The sequence below is a fragment of the Melitaea cinxia genome, chromosome 2 (genome assembly GCF_905220565.1).
Source record: "Melitaea cinxia chromosome 2, ilMelCinx1.1, whole genome shotgun sequence".
Classification (NCBI taxonomy): domain Eukaryota; kingdom Metazoa; phylum Arthropoda; class Insecta; order Lepidoptera; family Nymphalidae; genus Melitaea; species Melitaea cinxia.
This window is the reverse complement of record NC_059395.1, coordinates 12120014-12140762: the sequence shown is the minus strand read 5'-3', so window position 1 is coordinate 12140762 and position 20749 is coordinate 12120014. Positions and strand designations below refer to the sequence as shown.

At 34.4% G+C, this 20749-nt stretch overlaps 1 protein-coding gene across 1 annotated transcript; it reads left to right on the top strand.

Annotated features, from left to right (window-relative positions):
- Nucleotides 1-4423: 4423 nt before the first annotated feature.
- Nucleotides 4424-18889, top strand: LOC123661574 (serpin B10-like). The gene is made up of 7 exons (XM_045596530.1): nucleotides 4424-4561; nucleotides 4818-4991; nucleotides 5881-6090; nucleotides 8804-9043; nucleotides 12071-12274; nucleotides 16468-16591; nucleotides 18609-18889. The coding sequence occupies exons 1-7, from the start codon at nucleotides 4424-4426 to the stop codon at nucleotides 18716-18718; spliced, it is 1200 nt and encodes a 399-aa protein (XP_045452486.1). The 3' UTR covers nucleotides 18719-18889.
- Nucleotides 18890-20749: the final 1860 nt, after the last annotated feature.

Sequence of the window (20749 nt, the reverse complement as noted above, 5' to 3'; positions counted from 1 at the left end):
CATCGAACTCTGTTCTGCGATGATAGACGAGCCGTCGACGCCGCTCTTCGTTGCGGACCGTCCGTTCGTCGCCGCTATCGTATCTTACAATACTGTGTATTTCATGGCAACTTACCGCGGAAAGTAAATTTAAAACATTCTGAAGCATGATAGTAGAGCCTAAAAATCGTAACGAATAAATAACGTCTCGTTCAAGTATCGCTAATTAATCTACAGTATATTAGTACTGACTCAGTTTGATACTTGAAAAAGTAATGTATTTTTGTTAATTTTCTTTCTAAATATATAGATTTTTTTCGTAACGCAATGGTAGTTCAAAGTAAAATTAACATGTTGGTTTGCAATGTCGATTTAAACTGCAATTAAAAATCAAATTAAAATTTTAAAATGAATAAAAATCAATATATATTTTTTAATTTAGTGAAATAAAGTAATTGTTACAGTATTGTTGGTCAAGCGTCAAATTTAATGAGCGCATTATACTATATTGGCGCTACATTAATGTTGCTATGTAAATGTTTTATGATAACCCAATTTTTACTATCGTGTGGCAGCAAACATGACAATTTAATACTTATACGTTCTGTTTAAATGATTTCAAAAACAATAAAATCAACGTCAATAATTTAAGCACACCAATGACAAAAAAAGAACACCTCGAAATTTCAAATCGTATAAAAACAATTTTTGAAATGTATAGTTATTATTGATATTTCTAAAAGTTTTGATAACATGAAAAGTTTATTCATTTATATAAAGACTTTTTCCTTTGAATTGTATATTTCCCTAGTATAATATATAAAATATTCTGTTCCTTGTCATACTTAAATAAAGCCTACAAAATACTAAATAAAGAAGGATTCTTACACTATTTCAATATACTTAAATATGTATTGTTTTAAAAAGAAATAGAAAGATATAAAATAATAGACTGTTTCGCTAATACTTTGTTTCGCTATTTTTGTCTTGGTTACTCCTGGATCTAACCTTATCGATCTAGCTCAGAAACACTTAGAGAGTTTATGAATTTCATACAATGAAATTTTTTGTTCATAAAATGTTATAAATACACATTTTTTAAAGTTTCATACTGTTCTGTACTGTTGCGCTATAAGCAATAGATTATAAAAAAGTTTCAGTATTTTTATAACAGTGAAGCATTTATTATTTAAGAGATATATAAAATATTTAATTGCTGTACAAAGTGCACTTAATAGTTCGGTATTGTTTGTGAAGTTTATATTTTTATTTATATTATTTTGAAAATATATAATTTGATGTACATGTAAGTTTTATTTACCCTCTTCCAGCTATTTAGTATTATGTTAAAACAACTACAAACTAATTGTTATTTTATATAAGATAACATAAAACAAAGACACGCAAATTGTATTATCTGCTTCTTTTTCTCTGTTCTAAAGTTCTAAACGGAGTATAATCAGGAGTCAAGATGGGAGCATTATAAAAGGAGAAGAATGTGTGTTAAAAAGATGGAAAGAGTATTTTGAAAGTTTGTTCGAAAGAGAGGATGTGCAGGTACAACATACGGCACCTTCCATGGAAGAGAGTATAAGTGGTGATGAAAGTGAGATAAGCATGGATGAAATAGTGAAAGCGTTGAAAAGTATGAGATTAGGTAACGCTGCAGGGTATGACAAGATTACCGTCGAAATGCTGAAGGCTGGACATGGCATAGTGGCTAGCCAGCTGCACAAATTGAAAAATTGGTGAAATGGGCAAGTACCGGGAGACTGGTGCAAAGCCGTAATCGTCCCATTGTACAAGGGAAAAGGGTCACGGCAGGACTGAAGGAATTACCGCGGTATAAGCCTCCTCAGCGTCGTCGGTAAATTGTATGCAAAAGTGTTGATTGAGAGGATTGTGAATGAAACAGACTATAAAGTATGGGATGTACAAGCGGGATTTAGAAAGGGAATGGGATGTGCGGATCAGGTCTTTTCTTTGCGGTGCATAGCCGAAAAGTGTTTGGCCAAAAACAAAAAAGTCTGTTGCGCGTTCGTAGATTTAGAAACGGCCTATGATAGAGTGATGAGAAATGAATTGTAGTCAGCATTGTCCGTGAATGGTGTGGGCAGTGTCCTCACACGAGCATTGCAATCTCTATAGGGATTCTAGTGCTCGTGTGAGGATAAATGGGGCATACACTGAATGGTTTAATATCGAAAAAGGTGTTAGACAGGGATGTGTAGCGTCACCGTGGCTGTTTAATTTGTTCATGGATAATTGTTTGACAGATTTAAAAGAGAATGAAAATGGGTTGAGAATGAATGAGTTGCTCGTCAAATGTCTTCTCTATGCTGATGATCAAGTATTACTTGCGTCTTCGCCCGAAAAGTTGCAGGAAACTGATATGAGTGGAGCTTTTGTAAGAAAGGGAATGAAGATGAATGTAAAAAAGACAAAAGTGATGGTGTTTGAAAGAGATGAGGCAGTGATAGGCTGCAATATCGTGATTGGAGATGAACAAATTGAACAGGTGAATGAGTTTGTGTATCTGGGTTCAAAGTTTACAAGAGATGGAAAGTGTAAGATTGATATTGAAAGAAGAATAAATGCAGGAACGTATAGACTATCTAATATACTAGTTATATCATATAGTACCTACACAGTCACATGTGTACCTTGGAGCTCTAATAATATGCGTTATATTGTTTAGTAAATGTCACATATTTTTTAAATTGTAATGATAGAATAAAATCATATAACTTAGTATACCTACATATAATTGTGTAAATGACAAATATAACTTATGGTTTTTAAAAAGAGTAACTGCTAAGTTTCTTGTCGTTTCCTCGTAGCAAGAGTCTACATTCCAAATCGGCGGTAGCTTCACATCTTTTACTATTAATTCATTAATTTAATAAGTAGGTACTCAGTAAACGTTACGCCTGTAAAGCTAGAATGGTAAAAGGGGCAGAATCAGTAAATTTTTTGCTAAAAATTTAGTGCTTTGTAAGTGCTAATTTAGTGCTGCAAAATCAAATTGTACGCCCTAATAGCATCATCAAAGTTATAAAACTGCTAGCGTTTACGTAAGCTAGCACTGTACTGCCGGTTATAACGCTTAAGTTTTATAAAGCAGAACTATGAGTTAGCATCAATAATTAAGTTCTCATTAAGTGCTGAAAATACAAAACTATATATAAAAGAATTGCAAATTTTTTTTATTGCGATATTGGAATTAATTATATAAAACTGCTAACTTCTTTGTAAAAGTAATAAATTCATACGCCTGCTAATTCGCCGGGAATAGTTAGTTCTTATATAAAATGTTAAGCTTTGTAATAAGAATAATTTTATTTATTTAATTATACTTTATTGTACACCACAACTACATTTTAAACAATAAACACATTTAAAAACGTTTACAGACAGAGAAGTACAATGGGCGGACTTATATAAGAAAGGATAAATTTAATATAATCTCAAGACAGGGTAGGTGGTGCAGTTATATGATAAACTTACATGCTAATACATACACACCACTACTTATACAGAATACACATATAAATGCATACATACATACATACACATAATATCATAATATCTATAAAAGCCAACCATGCCAAAGATTTATCGCGAAATAAGATTCTTTTGCTGCTTATCGATTTGAAACACGCGGCGAAGTAGTTAATATTATTTATTCATTGTTAAATAGCTATTTGAACCACACGCAGCAGAAATATTTTACTGCTAGCGTAAACAGAAACTACTATTAGTAAACGACTCTCACTTAGACAGTTCACACCCAGGTGTATATTTTCTAATGTGTGTTTTCAAACTATTTACTGAAGTATTTCACTAGGAATATTTGTGTTTAGGTACATTCTGTACACGCGCGCGAGTTTGTTTCAAGTTTACAACTGATATGATTAACCGCGCGATGTTAGGATTTGTACTTGTGTTTGGAATATATTCTCGAGTAAAAACTTATGAAGTAACAAACTTAACAATAAAAGTTCAGCCTTTGAAAATGATTCGAGCTAAATATGAATACGGTTTGTTGGAAAAAATTCAAGATTATAAATTAAATTCCCGGCCGAATATGCAGTCCGATACATTAGACTTGACATCGTTGGAAAGACCGAGGATTAGAAGAAATTATCGACATTTGCATAACACACATCATTCACTAGTACCTTCTACACATCCTATTTTGGAACGTGTTAATCCTTCTTTGCCTACATATTTAAAAGGAATCTTAAACATTGTTATTCCATCGTCACCAAAGAGTTACTTTCCGCTAAAAGATTTAAATCTTCTACAAATTAATCGAAATAAAATCTTTAAAAGTTTATCCAGTAGTTTATTGATAAAGAATAGAAAGGTTAATTTTCATCAGATTACTACTCCTATTTACTCTACCGTACATACTGGACTAACACTGTTATCAGACGAATCAATGATATTAACTACGGAAATAAATACAATAGACCGTGGCCAAATAAGTAATAATGCAGTGCATCAACAATTCGAAGATATATTTTTATTTGATAATTTTTCAAAATCTTTAGAACAATTTGAACGTCGTCTTTATCAGGTAAGTTTAATTATAAAAAAATCTGTGCTATTGTGATAGTACCTATGTTTTTCCTATGTTGTAACACGTTTTACTACAAAAATATTGACCTACTACGTTTTTGGGATAAAAAACTTAACAACCATTGAAAAAAGTGTCTTTATTTTAATGAAATCATTTTATGAAAAATTATTATGATTTCATTGACGGCCGCTAAAATTTATATTCATAGAAGTCATCAAAATCTATAAGTTACAGCTAGTTTTTACATTTTTAGGTCACTTTTAACAAACTTCTATCAATAAGTCCTGCAGGTCGTCAAGAAAATGGAATAAGTTTTATACAGTCGGCTCTATTCTTATATTTAGCTCTTATGGCGATATCTACAGAAGTTGATCACTTCACAAGGGTAGAAATCGAGAACTGCTTAAATTACGAGGGATCTAAAATAGTAAGTACTTGAACATTGATTATTAGGTATTATTATAAATAATTATGATCATAAACTTCACATAAACTAAATATCAAATAAAGCAGTGATCACGAGAAGTGAGTGAACCCCGCTTATGACAAACATTTGTGTAAGACCTACATATGTTTTTAACCGACTTCCAAAAAAGAAGGAGGTTCTCAATTCGACTGTATTTTTTTTATGTATGTTACATCAGAATTTTTGACCGGGTGGACCGATTTCGACATTTTTTTTAATCGAAAGGTGGTGTGTGTCAATTGGTCCCATTTAAATTTATTTGAGATCTAACAATTACTTTTCGAGTTATATCTAATAATGCGTTTTTACTTGACGCTTTTTTCGTCGACCTACGTTGTATTATACCACATAACTTTTTACTGGGTTTACCGATTTCGATAATTCTTTTTTTGTTGGAAAGGAGATATCCCTAGTTTAGTACCATGATAAGGAAACCAGGATTTGATGATGGGATCCTAGAGAAATCGAGGGAAACTCTCGAAAATCCGCATAACTTTTTACTGGCTGTACCGATTTTGATAATTTTAAACTGGTGTTTATCATGTGGTCACATTTAAATTTTATGGAGATCTGATAACTACTTTTTGAGTAATCTTTGATAACGCGTAATTACTTGACTATTTTTTACTATTTACTTTTGGATGTAATTGAAGTCGGTTTTTTTTCGTTTGCTTGCAAACACAATTATTCGTACTAGTGAAGCGGTATATATCCTGCTGTGCCCTACCTTCATAAACATTACCTACACCTATACATTTTAGTACCTAGCCTAGCTTAGGTCAAATTAATTCATTTATAAATATTATCGTTAGATTATCGCTTAATCTTGTTTTTATTTTTCCACATCTAGAACAAGATGAATATCTTGAGAGAAATTATATCATGGCTACCCAATTCTAACAGAAATATGAAATTCCGGTGGACCTTCCGTCTAATACTAAACTCCGAGACGCCGGTGAGCCAAGAATTTGTCGAGGATAGCGCAACAGTCAGACTACATGTGACACATTTGAATGACACCAAACATCCGGACGTTATATCAAACACTCTTAATCGAATAGTACGTGTAAATTATATCTTGAGCTATTTCATCCTGATAATATTATAAATGCGAAATTTTGTGAGGATGGATGTATGTATGTATTTATGTTTGCTAGTCTTTCATGCAAAAACTACTGGAGACAGGATATAGTAGATAGCTAGGGATCTAGAATACCTAGCACATAGGCTAGTTTTTTCCCGACATACCCACGGGATAAGCTAGTGATTTATAGGTAAACTATGTACGGGTAAGTATCTTGATTATAAGTAGGTAGGGGTGAGTAACAACCGCTCTGGTCTAGTGGTGCGTGTAGCCGCCTAAACACCAATGGTTTGCGGGTTCAATGTTCAAAATTCAATATTTGTACAAAAATTTCTATCCGGTTTGGATGTCTGTCCTAGTAGTCCCTGTAAGCCGTCGGCCCCGGTTGTTATCAACAAATACCCCATAGCGATCGTTAATCATAGTAGGGAATATATCTGCTAACTCACAGTGCAGGAACGTGGTGGATTGAGCTCCAATCCTTTTACCATATGGAGAGAGCCCGGCACAGGGATGGTACAGACTGAATCGTGAAATGGGTAGGGCTAGGGTAGTAGGGTGTATAGTAGATATAAGAAGTTGTAACGCAATACGATATTTGGACAACGGAAAATCAAACCTAATTTAGATATTAGAATAAGATTTTTATTGATATTAACGCCTGTAAGTTTAAGGTTAAGGTTTATTTTGTAACGTAACGTAAGAGTCTTAATCACAAAGAGAATTTGTTTGAAACTTGTACTAGAGATAAATTTTTGAAAAAAATAAAATAAATTTGTATTATTTTTTTAAAGCAAAACTTACATCCAGGAGAATGAATTCGCGGCTTTTCACTAGCATTATAATGTATTATGTAGGTATGTACCAACCTACTCGTATAAATATGAATTATTTAGTTCCAGTTATTTATATACTTACTAGCTGTGCCCGCGACTTCATCCGCGTATAATTTACCAAAATAGTTATTGTCCAGTTAGCACAGTAAAAAAAAAACTAAAATAAAAGTAGCCTAAGTTACTTCTTATTACATCGGGTATGTGCCAGTGAAAGTCCCGTCCAAATTGGTCCAGCCGTTTCAGAGATTAGCCGGAACAAACAGACAAAAATTATAAAAAATGTTATTTTGGTATACATATAATACTAAAATATAACAAATAAGAAATTATCCATTAAAAAAATTAAAAATGAAGAACAAACAAGTGTCTTCAATTATAGGTACAAACGACATTGAGAAAAATACTTATATAATGTTATACATGTAATTATAAAGCATTTGACATTTTATTGCCGTAGGTATAAATATAATAAGCGATAACGTCATGTGATTATACGTGAATTGATCATAAAAATAACTTTATTATTTTATTAAGCTTAGGTATCTTAAATTCTCAGATCTTTTATCGATCCAATTATTCTTCGGCAGTAATTGACACAGACTAGCAAAATATGATGCTTCGATATAAAAAAAATAGATTGTATATAACATATGTAGCTAGAAAATGTTGTGTAACATTATTGTGAATATATTATAGAGGTTCTACTATTGCACTAGGTGGTATGAAAAAATAAGAGGAAATGTTATGTTTTTAATGATAATTTAACCCATTTTAAATAATTTTGGTACTTATAATACTTGGTATTAAAAATAAATTTCCTAAAAGTAAATTTATTTGATACAGGTAACTGAAAGCATTACAATATTTATAATTGTGTTTGCTCGCAAACGAAAAAAAAAACCGACTTCAATTACATCGACAAGTAATACAACGTAGATCGACGAAAAAATAGTCAAGCAACTACGCGTTATCAAAGATTACTCAAAAAGTAGTTATCAGATCTCGATAAAATTTAAAAACATGATAAACACCAGCTTTCGATTAAATTAAAAATTATCAAAATCGGTACACCCAGTAAAAAGTTATTATGGATTTTCGAGAGTTTCCCTCGATTCCTCTGGGATCCCATCATCAGATCCTGGTTTCCTTATCACGGTACCAAACTAGGGATATCCCCTTTCCAACAAAAAAAGAATTATCAAAATCGGTACATCCAGTAGAAAGTTATGCGATATAATACAACGTAGGTCGACAAAAAAAGCGTCAAGTAAAAACGCATTATTAGATATAACTCGAAAAGTAGTTGTTAGATCTCAAATAAATTTAAATGGGACCAATTGGCACACACCACCTTTCGATTAAAACAAAATTTGTCGAAATCGGTCTACCCGGTCAAAAGTTCTGATGTAACATACATAAAAAAAAAAAAAAAAAAATACAGTCGAATTGAGAACCTCCTCCTTTTTTGGAAGTCGGTTAAAAATAGAGTTAATCAGCTGTGAGATGTCTGATTAATGTCTGATTCATGTAGTACAACACAAAAGTAAGCTAGTGAAGAATTTACAATACTATAAAAACCTAGATTACTTGGCATTGGATCCTTTTCAGTAAATAGCAATTAATCTATCAAAATATGGTGCAGATTTATCTGATAGACATGGATACTTGTGTCAAAATGTCTCTAAATATGAATTTTACTATATATATAGTACTTTATATAGCTAAGAACGATGTGAGTTTCAAAATTTAGCTTAGTTTGGAAAATCAGCGGTTTAAGCATTTGGACTCCATATCTGGTATAGGTATATATAGGTACCATTGCTTCCTTTATTTTATTTTTTCATATTTTTCAGATTGAGAAAGATTCAGGTGGAACAATGCATAATACATTTGAAGAGGACGACATGTTAAAGGAAATATGTTCAATACTGTTGACTACGATGTACATACGTCCTCGGTGGCGATCAGCACCCACCGTTCTCAATGGCACTAGAGCGTTCTATGATACTAGCGAATCAAATCAACACCCCGTTCGTATGATACGAATAAACGATGTAATGCAGTACGCAGCTCTAGACGAATGGGATTCTGACGTAAGAAATTATCTTCTATGTCCTACTGTAGCGTACCTTCAGTATCAACAAAGTAATATAATTATACAGGATGTTCAACTCCTAACTGCATTCCTTCCAATTGGGAGTAGGTACTGTAATTCTAATCACTCACTTCGTTACTTTCCACGTAAAACAAACAACCCTAGTTTTTTTTAATTTTATTTTTTTAATATATGAGCTAAATATATTAAGTTGGTACCTACTTACTTTCAAAATGCTCATTATGGTACATACTTACGTTAGGTACATATAAAAATTCTGAAACATTTAAATTGAAAAACAATTATATAATTGATTTTATGTATTTATTCATACATATTATTGGGTACCTAATTTTAGAAGAAATTTATAAACATAAAAAAATTCTTACCCAGTCTTTTGAAGTCATATAAATTTACGTTTTAAGGCACACACATTTTTAAACGACTTAAAATAATTACATCGACAAGTACCTAATACAATGTAACGTAGCCGGAAACATATATTAAATGCGCATTATTAGGGACAACTCAAACAATATATATTTGCAATAGATAATAATAAGAAAAGTAATTCGAACCTGGGTAAAAATAACACATTCAATCTGTATACAACATTTTTATTATAACAATTTGTCGACGTTGGTATAGTAAAAAATTATGTTACAGATGTTTCGTATTAGATGATAACAATTTCACGGTTTGCAATAAATACAAAAATGTTTACAATACGGAAACATACGAGTGTACGTCACATGATCACATTTGGCTACCATACCTTTGTATATAATATTTTATTTTAATAACCATTAAAATTATTTATTAGTTATTTTAATGGTTATTAAATTAAAATTCCACCAGTTTTTCTAGATATTAAAATCACATATTATAACTAACATTTAATCAGTTGGGATATAAGTACAGATCAAAATGATATAAACTACAAATGAAACAATAAACGCAAAAGCGTTAAGAATATTTGCGAATTGGATCCAGTCGAGAGCAATGCTTGATTTTTCATTATTAGATGCAGAATTAGAGTCTTCAGTGAGTACTTTACTTTCCATTGATACATTGGGATCGAATTCCGTGAAAATAACATATTTTCCTGGACCGCTGCTCACAATACGATTTAACCATGTGACCCACATAGGTGTCGGTAAAGTTCGATTTCTCAGGGACATCAATAATAATGTCATCAAAATTGCCGACAGTGTTATTATCATCGAATCTCGGATGAACAACAAAATTATTGGTGTATCCGAACCAAGCTTAGGTACGACATACCCGATTTCAGTTATAAAAGTAAAATGTCCAAACAAACTAAAGCATAACAATACCAATCGAGTATTGTCTTTAATATCCATCAAAAGTGAAGCAAGGGTGAGCAATACGATCACAATCGATGGAACTACAACCAAAGCAGCAGGTCCGGCTGCTTCCCTTTGCAAAGTTAATGTGTATTTTAACATGGGATAGGTGCTGTTAGGACAACATCCATACGATCCTGGTAGACGTTCGTGCGCGACACTTAGAAGTTTCCAGCCAGGACCGTTTTGAAAATCATCCATTACGACTGGTTTAGTATTATAAAATGTAAAATTAACCTGTTCGCCGGTATGCATCCACGAACCGAAGTAGAGTGTACAATTCTGAACATCATACGGCCAACTGCGCAACATTGTACGGCAAATACCTGTGTGAGCTAGATGCGGAACACAAGTGACCGTTCCTTCGCTACTCACTAAACACATTGTAAAAAATGAGCTCGATTGGTAATTTGCATCTGCGTTAAATAGAGCCATATCAGGCGTCCAAATATTATGACTCTCCATTTGGATTTCTTGAATATTGCTGTAATCACTCGGCGTCCATTTTAAATATTCGTCCTTCCAATTCAGAGCTACCCAACTATGAAGAGTAATCGTTTCTTCCAAGGAGTCGAAACTAATGTATTTTAATGCGAAACGTACTTTCACGTTCACGGCACTTTTATGAGTCTTCACAGGCCGATAGCTTGTATCGTAAGCGCATAACAAATCTTTGTGTAATTTAGCTTCATCATGTAGTTCTACTTCTCGTTCAGCAGGGCAGTCGCCCCGAACAAGAATTGAATGAATCAATAATAAACAGGCGAAGATGCCGTATCGTAACATTGCTGAAAGCTAAATAGAATCGAGAGCTTTAACAGCGACCAAAGGCATAATCAGCTAATTTGATATTCTGTTACCGCCCCCAATATAATCTAATGTACCATTTGCATGTGCTATCCAATAAAGATATTAATATCTGTGTTAATTTGATACGTTATAATGAACAAAACTGGGTATAACTAGTGATGTGCCAACATGATCTTCCAAAAGTAAAATTTTGGTCAACATTGTGGATACTAAAAGTTTAGGAATATACCTATAAATAACCTCAACTGGCTTAACTCACTTCTGCTTCTTTCTGTTTGAAGAACTTAATTTTATAAGTTAGTGTAAAGTTTTTGTTCTTATTGAAGAAAACCTGGACAAAGTTTATTATTAGTAATAACTTTATTGATGAAATAAGCAAAGTAACAATAAAACGTTTCTTTCTAATTCTTGATATATGTACCGTTATATGTTACTAATAATCAGTATCGATAAGTGTTACTAATAAATAAATAAATAAATATCTTATAACATACACACACGGTCATCTGTTCCTATGATAAGCAACTTAATGCTTATGTTACAGGTAACGGCCGACTGTTATAGTATTTTTTTAATATACATAGAAATAATACATATATAAATATATAAATATATAAATATATAAATACAAATATTACATCCAGACTCAGGTGGGAATCGAACCCGTAACCCGCGGAACAGAAAGCACTACAAACTGCGCCAACGGGCTAGTCATTATTTTCATTATTTCTATAAATTATCTGATTTTTAATTATTGTAAATAACTCAAATATTAATATCGACACCACTAGAATTAATTGTGCGGATGGGCGTACCCATGCATGCCCATTTTTATAAATGTTTTTTAGGCCATCGAAATTAGCTATGGGATTCCTAATTTAACCATTTTGTTGCTGGTACCTCGAGGATATTCACTCAAGAATTTAACAAAAATAATGACTTATACCAATATACGGGATATCACTACGAAGATGCGTAAGTTGCGTGTGGCCGCAACTTTGCCCATTTACACTTTACGTATGACTTTACTGCTACCAGAAAAACTGAAAGCGGTTTGTAATAAAATTTTAATATTTGTATCTAAATTAATATAAATATATAATCGTATGCATATAATTAGGAACGCCTAGTATTCGACAATACACGTGGAATTTACCCCATTTCATCTTTGTTTCGATTGATTAAAAATAACTTCATCATAAAATAAAACAATTAAACAACGTAACGAATCTTATATCTATACATATATAAGAGATTTCCACCTATATATTGACTCATCACGATATCTCTGGAACCATAAGGCGTAGATACTTCAAAGGTAGGAATATCCTATTCGCCGAGTAGAGGTCAGCTAAGAACGAATTTTAAGAAATTCCATCCAAAACAGGGGTTTGTTGGGGCGTGAAAAATGAAAAATTCTCGTTTTTAAACTATAGCTCCTAACGACTCTAAATTTGAAAGGAATCTCGTATATGTGATGAAGAAATGATCAATGAGCGGATTTTATAACTCATCCCCAATAAGGATTGCAGGAGTGGGCGTTAACAATGAAAATTTAAAATGTATGTAACTCCGAAACTACTGAACCATTTTTTATTAAACTTTGTAACCATCTGTAATTTAGTCCAAGTTGTGAGATAGGGTAGTTTTTATCTCAATTGGACCTGATAGATAGCGCTGCTATCAGTATATAACTCTGAAACTACTGAACCAATTTTTATCAAGTTTTGTAAGCATTTATAATTTAGTCTGACTTGGAGGATATGGTAGTTTTTATCTCAAATGGACCCGGTAGGTGGCGCTGCTATTTGTATGTAAGCTATCAAATTATGAGCTGTTTTCCGGGCAAGACAATGTCTGCCGGCTTAAGCTTAAAGTAAATTCTACAAGCCCTTTTTTTCTACGCAAATATATTAAGTTAAATTCCTATTTTGTTAACAGTTATATCGGAAAAAGTAAGAAACTTCTAAAATTATTTATTATTGACAAGTATAATATAGTCATCATTTAAACAGCCCATATTTATTGATAGGTTGGTTTTCATTTGTCCCAGTGGAGCATTGATTCCGCCAATGTCACGTAGAAATAGAATAGAGAAGACACGAAAAACATTTGTGTTACAGTGTGATTGAGATAACAGTCTCAATTTAATTTTGAAAATGGACAAAATAGTCAGACCTTCATTAGTTACACCTCACCTTTAAACAGGCTTGCTAATCTATACATAGTATAATCTAAAATATAGTATAACTAGCTGTGCCCGCGGCTTCGCCCGCGTTGAAATCAGTGTGTAACAAAATTTTCCCGGCAAACTTCCAGTGAAACTCTCATCTCTCTTCCTCTTGAAGCCCTCTCTCCATTGGTGAAACTGCATGAAAATCCGTCTAGTAGATTTTGAAGGAATCGAACACATACACTTTTGGGGACTTAGTTTTATAATACACTAACTGTTGCCCGCGACTACATCCATGTGGTTATGAAGATATGTAGTACTAATAAGATGCTTAACGCAAATTATTTTTTTATTTCAGTCACTTGAAATGCTTATCACACTGAGTAACTTTTTAAAAGGCACAATTTAGTATAATTTAATAGTTTTTTTTTTTTTATAAAACCTCTCTATACACCACATTTTTAGTTTTATTTTTAGGCTGCAGTATAAATAACCTATCAGGCGATCCTATAGCTGCTGTATATGTTTCATACAAACTATCAACCCCAATTAAACCCCTTTAGCGTGGAATATCGCAAAACCCGTTCTTAGCGGACGTCTACTAACTATAATCTACCTCCCTGCTAAATTTCATCTTTGTCCATCCTGGATGGATGGACCATCCAGCGGTTTTTGAGTTCTCATGATGAGTCAGTGACCTTTTTATATATATTGATTACGATGCATTATTTGGACATCTTCTCACCATCTATAGAGCATGCATTTTAAATTTCAAGTTTCTTACTTCAAAAACATAGGACTTTCATACAAACTTCCAAGCCCCATTTTATTCCCTTAGGGGTCGAGTTTCATAAAATCCGTTCTTAGCCTACACCCTATAAGGAAACTACCTGCCAAATTTCAAGTTTGTAGCTGTTATAGTTTCGGAGATTTTGTCATGAGTGAGTCAACCTTCCCCCGTTGTAAATCTAAAAGGGATTTGTTTTCTAATGATACATTATTTGGACACCTTCTCACCATCTATAGAGCATACATTTTAAATTTCGTCTCTTACTTTAAAAACATAGGCCTTTCATACAATCTTCTGACCCCCGTTTTATTCATTTAGGGGTCGCGTATTATAAAATCCGTTCTTAACAGATGTCTACACCCTATAAGGAACTTACCAGCCAAATTTTAAGTTTATAACATTTATAGTTTCGGAGATATCGTGATGAGTGAGTCAACCTACCATCCCTCGTTTTAACTCTAAAAGGGAGTTGATTTCTAAAAATACATTATTTGGACATGTTCTCACCATCTATAAAGCATAGATTTTAAATTTTAAGTCTCTTACTAAAAAAAGCATAGGACTTTCATATAAACTTCCATTCCCGTTTTATCCCTTAGGGGTTGAGTTTCGTAAAATCCGTTCTTAGCGGATGTCACGTCTTATAAGGGAACCTACCTGCCGAATTTCAAGTTTGTAGCTATTATAGTTTCGGAGATTTTGTGATGAGTTAGTCAACCTGCCATCCCCCGTTTTAACCCCAAAAAGGAGTTGATTTCTAAAGATACATTATTTGGACACCTTTTCACTATCTATATAGCATACATTTTAAATTTCAACTCTTTTACTTCAAAAACATAGGACTTTCATACAAACTTCCAACCCCCGTTATATCCCCTTAGGGTTCGAGTATCATAAAATCCGCTCTTAGCGGATGTGTACATCCTATAAGGAACCTACCAGCTAAATTTCAAGTTTATAGCTTTTATAGTTTCGGAGATTTCGTGATGAGTGAGTCAACCTACCATCCCCCGTTTTAACCCCAAAAGGGTATTGATTTCTAAAGATACATTATTTAGACACCTTCTCATCATCTATAGAGCATACCTTTTAAATTTCAAGTCTGTTACTTCAAAAACATAGGACTTTTATACAAACTTGCAACCCCCGTTTTACCCCTTTAGGGGTCGAGTTTCGTAAAACCCGTTCTTAGCGGATGCCTACGTCTTATAAGGAGCCTACCTGCCAAATTTCAAGTTTGTAGGTGTTATAGTTTCGGAGATTTTGTGATAAGTGAGTCAACCTACCATCCCCCGTTTTAACCCCAAAAGGGAGTTGATTTCTAAAGATATATTATTTGGACACCTTCTCATCATCTATAGAGCATACATTTTAAATTTCAAGTCTCTTACTTTAAAAACATAGGACTTTCATACAAACTTCCAACCCCCGTTTTACCCCCTTAGGGGTCGAGTTTCGTAAAATCCGTTCTTAGCGGATGTTTACGTCCTATAAGGAGTCTACTTGCCAAATTTCAAGTTTGTAGGTGTTATAGTTTCGGAGATTTCGTGATGAGTGAGTGACCTTTCGCTTTTATATATATTATAGATTATAGATTGAAGCCGACATTTAACAAATTCAGTCGTTCTCCCTCATAATATCAGTTTTAATGCTATTCCATGAAAATACGTAATATTAAGTTAGAAGTAAATATGTATTAGAAAAGTAAAAATTTGGTAAAAAAATATCAAGTATAGAATTTCTTTTGCTAGAAAATACTATGCTTTCTTAATTATATGCTCGATGCTCACGGTTGCATATCACTAAAAATTTTATGAAAGTGATCTGGTGAACTTTTGTTTGTTTATTTCAATTTTAGGACCTTGTCCTATTTAAAAAAAAAAGTTAAATATCTTCTTTGTTAATGGATCGTTCTAGATTATGAAACTAAGTATGACTTAGACTTTTATTTCAAGACAAAAGAGTGTCCACAAACGCTACAATAGTGTAATTAATTTACAATGTTCACTATTTGTATTATTATAATGCAGAAGTCTTTTTTTTTTTTTTTGAACAACCTAACTTTAGTGGCAGTCTGCGAGCTAAAGTACCTACTTCTACTCCTAATTTAGCAAACAGACTATCCCAAGTACTTACTTTAGCTGAATTGAATTGTGCACTTATTGATAATTGTTTTAGACCTCAAACAGGTTCTAAGGTCGACAAAGATGATTTTAGGATGGGTTTATCTGTCTCTTTAATTATGTAAGCAGCTTAATAAAGTTGTCTTACACTCTTTACAGATGGGGATGTCACGTTTAACAGAGATAAATAATTCCAATCGCTGCAACATAATAAGACTTTCCCATGCAGTTCAGCGCCTTATGTTTTGGGCGGAAGCAGGGCGTAATGCTTTTAAAGATGACGGTATGTGAATTTTAGTTCTTAAGCGTTTAATTAATGACGTGTTACACTTAGGTATTACCCCAGGAGATTTATCAATTATCAGGAGCTTCGATAGTGTCTTTAACGAGTGAGTGTATCGAACGAGGTATTATTACTAGCTTGGAGATACCCAAAAAATAAAGATAAACAAACAGACATAAGTATAGTCAGACTGCATTCCTAAGTATCATTGCAATACTATGTTACATACAATTACAAATTATTGAAAACAAATAGGTTAAAAGCATGTATTTCGGCTGAAAGTTCCAGATAGATCCAAATAAAATACGATGATTGATGGGAAGTTATTGTAAAATATTGTATTTCAAACAGGGATTCCAAATACTTTATTCAAATTTGATACGTTAAATTATAATTTTTATCTGGGCATTTTTTGATTTAGATCAGGATCCCCAATGGAACTTAACATTTTATATCGAAGTCTTTCCACAGGAATGTGACTCTGAATTCTTATCAAAACATTTTCTAACATCAAATATGCCCAAAACAATTTTATTTTTAGATCTTATAAAATTACCAACCAATGTTTTCATCACAATGATTTTGCTACTTGTACAGTGCCATTTTTAAGGAGGAAATTACGAAATGCTCTAAATTTTTGTAAATTATTATTACTTATTTACATAATTCAGAAATTTCTAGAAGGTTGGTTTGATTTTATATTAAATTAATTTAATTAAATAATTATATTTCTATTGAATCAGAAGTTGGTATGATTGATTTTTGTAATGTATAAAATTTTATTTATTGTCTTTTATTTTTTGTCGTTCTTCAAAAGTTTATAGTAAAAATATATATTTTTTAATATATATTTTTTTGTATTAAAACCTTCCGTGGGCCTTAGGGAACATACAAAATAATTGTGTTTGCTCGCAAACGAAAAAAAATCGACTTTAATTACATCGACGAGTAATACCACGTAGATCGACGAAAAAATAGTCAAGTAACTACGCGTTATCAAAGTTTACTCAAAAAGTAGTTATCAGATCTCGATAAAATTTATATGTGACCACATGATAAACATCAGCTTTTGATTAAATTAAAAATTATCAAAATCGGTACACCCGGTGCCAAAGTTGTTGCGGATTTTCGAGAGTTTCCCTCGATTTCTCTGGGATCCCATCATCAGTGCCTAGTTTCTTTACCATGGTACCAAAGTACGGATATCCCCTTTCCAACAAAAAAAGAATTATCAAAATCGGTACATCCAGTAGAAAGTTATGCGGTATAATACAACGTAGGTCGACGAAAAAAGCGTCAAGTAAAAACGCATTATTAGATATAACTCGAAAAGTTGTTAGATCTCAAATAAATTTAAATGGGACCAATTGGCACACACTACCTTTCGATTAAAAAAAAATTGTCGAAATCGGTCCACACGGTCAAAAGTTCTGATGTAACATACATAAAAAAAAAAATACAGGCGAATTGAGAACCTCCTCCTTTTTTGGAAGTCGGTTAAAAATAAATTAGTCGAATTGGTCGAGCCATTCTCGAGTTATTCTCGAGTTATTATTCGCTTAGAAACATTCATTTTTATTTATATAGATTTAATTGATAATTAGATGAAATTTTCTTATTCGTATTTGTTTATCTAATTATTGATTTTACTATTGCTTCAATTACTTATAAATTAGTTAGTTATAATTAGTAGTGTAATTTATTCATTATTTCTTATTAATGTTTGCGTTTTTGCTCATTTATGAATTGTTTACTATTAGAAACTTTATTACGGTTTGTGTATTAGCTTCATAAGTTTTTTAATTTGTTGTATTAATTATTGTACTGTTTCTTTCCTAAATAAAAAATGAACTCATGAACTTCTACAACAGCTTTTCAATAACTAGCTTTTTTACGTTTACTATAATATTTAACCAATTATTACATTACATTTGTTTTAATAGAATATTTATAATATATTAAAGATTTTTCTAGATTCAATTTGTTGTTTTGTAGTAACTTTTTAATGTTTTCATAGGTATTGAGTGGGACGAGGCTCCGGATATTGAATTTGTTGTTAACCGACCTTATCTGTTTTATCTTCGATGGAAAAATATCACTCTTATTAATGGAAACTTTGTATTATAAAAATTAATTTACTAAAGGCCTGTTTCACCAATTGTGGATAACGCTATTTGACGGATGACGATACAAATAGTCTTTGACAGTGGGAGATAGAATGGGCCAGTAGAACCTAAATTAATAAATTGTAATTTTCAGAGAAATATATGCGAATAGAAATACCTCATAAATATAGTAGAATTCGATGGTAAAAAAAATTAATGAATTAAAAACTTTTTACTCTCAGATACTGTCATCCGTTATCCACAACTGTTGAAACAGCCCTAAACCACCTCAAATACTACACTGGTTAGTGTCTTCCGCAAATAAAGTAAAAATACTTATAATCATAAATAATTAATATATGTATGTGTATGAATGTATTTTGTAGGTACATTGTAGAAGAAAATTTATAATAAAATTGTTTTCATTACGAATATTTTGTTTTTCATTTTTAGAGTCGTCATTTTTGACGACCGCTCTGGTGTAATCAAAATCAAAATCCACTTTATTCAAATAGACACCATGAGCGCTTTCGAATTGTTATTTTACAAATTAAAATTTTAAAAGTGATTATTATTTTAAAACTACCACCGATTCGAAATGTAGCTTCTGCAGAGAAGAATAGGCAAGAAACTCTGCAGTTACTCTTTTAAAAATAAAATATAGCCTGAGCATATAAAGGTATCTGTGTCACATCGGCGGCACCTAAGCGCCGACGTATTCGATTCCCGCTCGGAGTGGATATTTGCGTTCAAGGCCCGGGACTGGGGCAACCCCTTCACTGACTCTCGCGGGGAAGTGGTCAGGGAGTGGGCAGTCACTGTGGGCTTGACCCTGTTAAACACGGGGTCGGCCCACACGTGCGTGCGACACAACGGGGGGGTCCGTGGTGGACGTATCGTTCGCTTCCCCGTCCATCGCCGCACGTGTGCAAACTTGGAGAGTTCTGTCGGAGGTGGAGACTCTCTCGGATCACAAGTACGTGAGGTTCGAGGTTTCCACCTCCCACAGCCGAGGTGCGCCTCGGCACGCGGCGTTGCAATTTCCGCGCTGGGCCGTCACCCGCCTCGACGTGGAGTTGGCGAAGGAAGCGGCGATCGTCCAATTATGGTCCGCTACTCCTATGCACCCGGAGGTAGACATTGCGGCGGACCACTTCCGCGATGCGGTGACGGCCGTGTGCGACGCGGCCATGCCGAGGTGCCGGCACCGTCCCGAACGCCGCGGGGTCTATTGGTGGAGCTCGGAGATCGCGGAACTCCGAGCCGCCTGCACAGCGGCAAGGCGACCCTACGGACACTGTAGGAGGCGACGCCACGGTCGGACAGACGAGCAGATGCCAGCCGTGGAGTTGGAGGTCGAGCGCCAGCTATACGAGGCGTACCGCGACGCCAAGCGCAAACTACAGCTGGCCATCGTCAAGGCCAAGTCACAAGCCTTCAACGAAGCCCTGGCGAGCCTCGACAGGGATCCATGGGGGCGTCCGTACAAGGCTGCCCGGAAAAACTTCCGGCACCAGACGCCCCCGGTCGCCGAGTCGTTGGACCCCGTGGTCCTGAACAGGGTGTTGGGCGGGCTTTTCCCCGCAAGAGACCCCAAGCACACCCCCCCGCTCATGGACGTTTCCCCTCTCGTCGAGGAGCTAGACGAGGGCTCCATCCCGCCTGTGTCGGAGGCGGAAATGGAGGTTGCAGTCCGCCGCCTGCATGGAAAGAGGACTGCGCCCGGCCCGGACGGCATCCCGGGCCGGGTGCTGGGAATCGCCCTCCAGGAGATGGGTGATCGGCTTCGGGAGTTGTTCAGCGCTTGCCTCGCCTCTGGGCGATTCCCGAAGCCGTGGAAGAAGGGACGGCTGTGCCTGTTGCGGAAGGAGGGGCGACCCGTCGACTCGCCCTCCGCATACAGGCCCATCGTCCTGCTGGATGACGCGGGCAAACTCCTGGAGAGAGTTGTGGCTTCCCGTGTCGTCCGGCACCTGGAGGGAACTGAGCCCGGGTTATCCGAGGCCCAGTACGGGTTCAGAGCGGGGCGGTCCACATTAGACGCCCTGCTCTG

What these genes read in the sequence shown, in the direction of transcription:
- LOC123661574 (XM_045596530.1), top strand. Translation starts at nt 4,424, where the DNA reads ATGATATTAACTACGGAAATAAATACAATAGACCGTGGCCAAATAAGT. An exon ending in TACCAGAAAAACTGAAAGCG is followed by an intron (nt 12,275 to 16,467) that starts GTTTGTAATAAA and finishes CACTCTTTACAG; the next exon opens with ATGGGGATGTCACGTTTAAC. An exon ending in TAATGCTTTTAAAGATGACG is followed by an intron (nt 16,592 to 18,608) that starts GTATGTGAATTT and finishes ATGTTTTCATAG; the next exon opens with GTATTGAGTGGGACGAGGCT.